The sequence below is a fragment of the Palaemon carinicauda genome, chromosome 4 (assembly GCF_036898095.1).
Source record: "Palaemon carinicauda isolate YSFRI2023 chromosome 4, ASM3689809v2, whole genome shotgun sequence".
Classification (NCBI taxonomy): Eukaryota; Metazoa; Arthropoda; class Malacostraca; order Decapoda; family Palaemonidae; genus Palaemon; species Palaemon carinicauda.
In genome coordinates this window covers 187559535-187560392 of record NC_090728.1, presented here as the reverse complement: position 1 = coordinate 187560392, position 858 = coordinate 187559535, and the positions used below count along the sequence as shown (strand labels likewise).

At 46.9% G+C, this 858-nt stretch overlaps 1 protein-coding gene across 1 annotated transcript; it reads right to left on the bottom strand.

Moving 5' to 3' along the window:
* Nucleotides 1-323: 323 nt before the first annotated feature.
* LOC137639790 (uncharacterized) lies at nucleotides 324-848 on the bottom strand. The gene has a single exon (XM_068372031.1). It carries the CDS (start codon nucleotides 846-848, stop codon nucleotides 324-326), a length of 525 nt encoding a protein of 174 aa, XP_068228132.1.
* Nucleotides 849-858: the final 10 nt, after the last annotated feature.

The following is an 858-nucleotide window of genomic DNA, read 5'->3' as shown; positions in this document are numbered from 1 at the left end:
CATACCCCATACCAATTCCCATAACCCATTCCAATTCCCATACCCTATACCCATACCCCATTCCAATTCCCATACCCCATACCAATTCCCATAACCCATTCCAATTCCCATACCCTATACCCATACCCCATTCCAATTCCCATACTCCATTCCAATTCCCATACCCCATTCCAATTCCCATACCCTATACCCATACCCCATTCCAATTCCCATACCCCATTTCAATTCCCATACCCATTCCAATCCCATACCCCATTCCAATTCCCATACCCCATTCCCATTACCCATTCCAATCCCATACCCCATTCCAATTCCCATACCCATTACCCATTCCAATCCCATACCCATACCCCATTACAATTCCCATACCCATACCCCATTCCAATTCCCATACCCCATTCCAATTCCCATACCCCATTCCCATTACCCATACCCCATTCCAATTTCCATACCCCATTCCAATTCCCATACCCATACCCCATTCCAATTCCCATACCCCATTCCAATTCCCATACCCATACCCCATTCCAATTTCCATACCCCATTCCAATTTCCATACCCCATTCCAATTCCCATACCCCATTCCAATTCCCATACCCATACCCCATTCCAATTCCCATACCCCATTCCAATTCCCATACCCCATTCCAATTCACACACCCCATTCCAATTCCCATACCCATACCCCATTCCAATTCCCATACCCCATTCCAATTCCCATACCCCATTCCACTTCCCATACCCATACCCCATTCCAATTCCCATACCCCATTCCAATTCCCATACCCATACCCCATTCCAATTCCCATACCCCATTCCAATTCCCATCCTCCATACCCATACCCCATTCCAATTCCC

What these genes read in the sequence shown, in the direction of transcription:
- LOC137639790 (XM_068372031.1), bottom strand. Translation starts at nt 848, where the DNA reads ATGGGGTATGGGTATGGAGGATGGGAATTGGAATGGGGTATGGGAATT.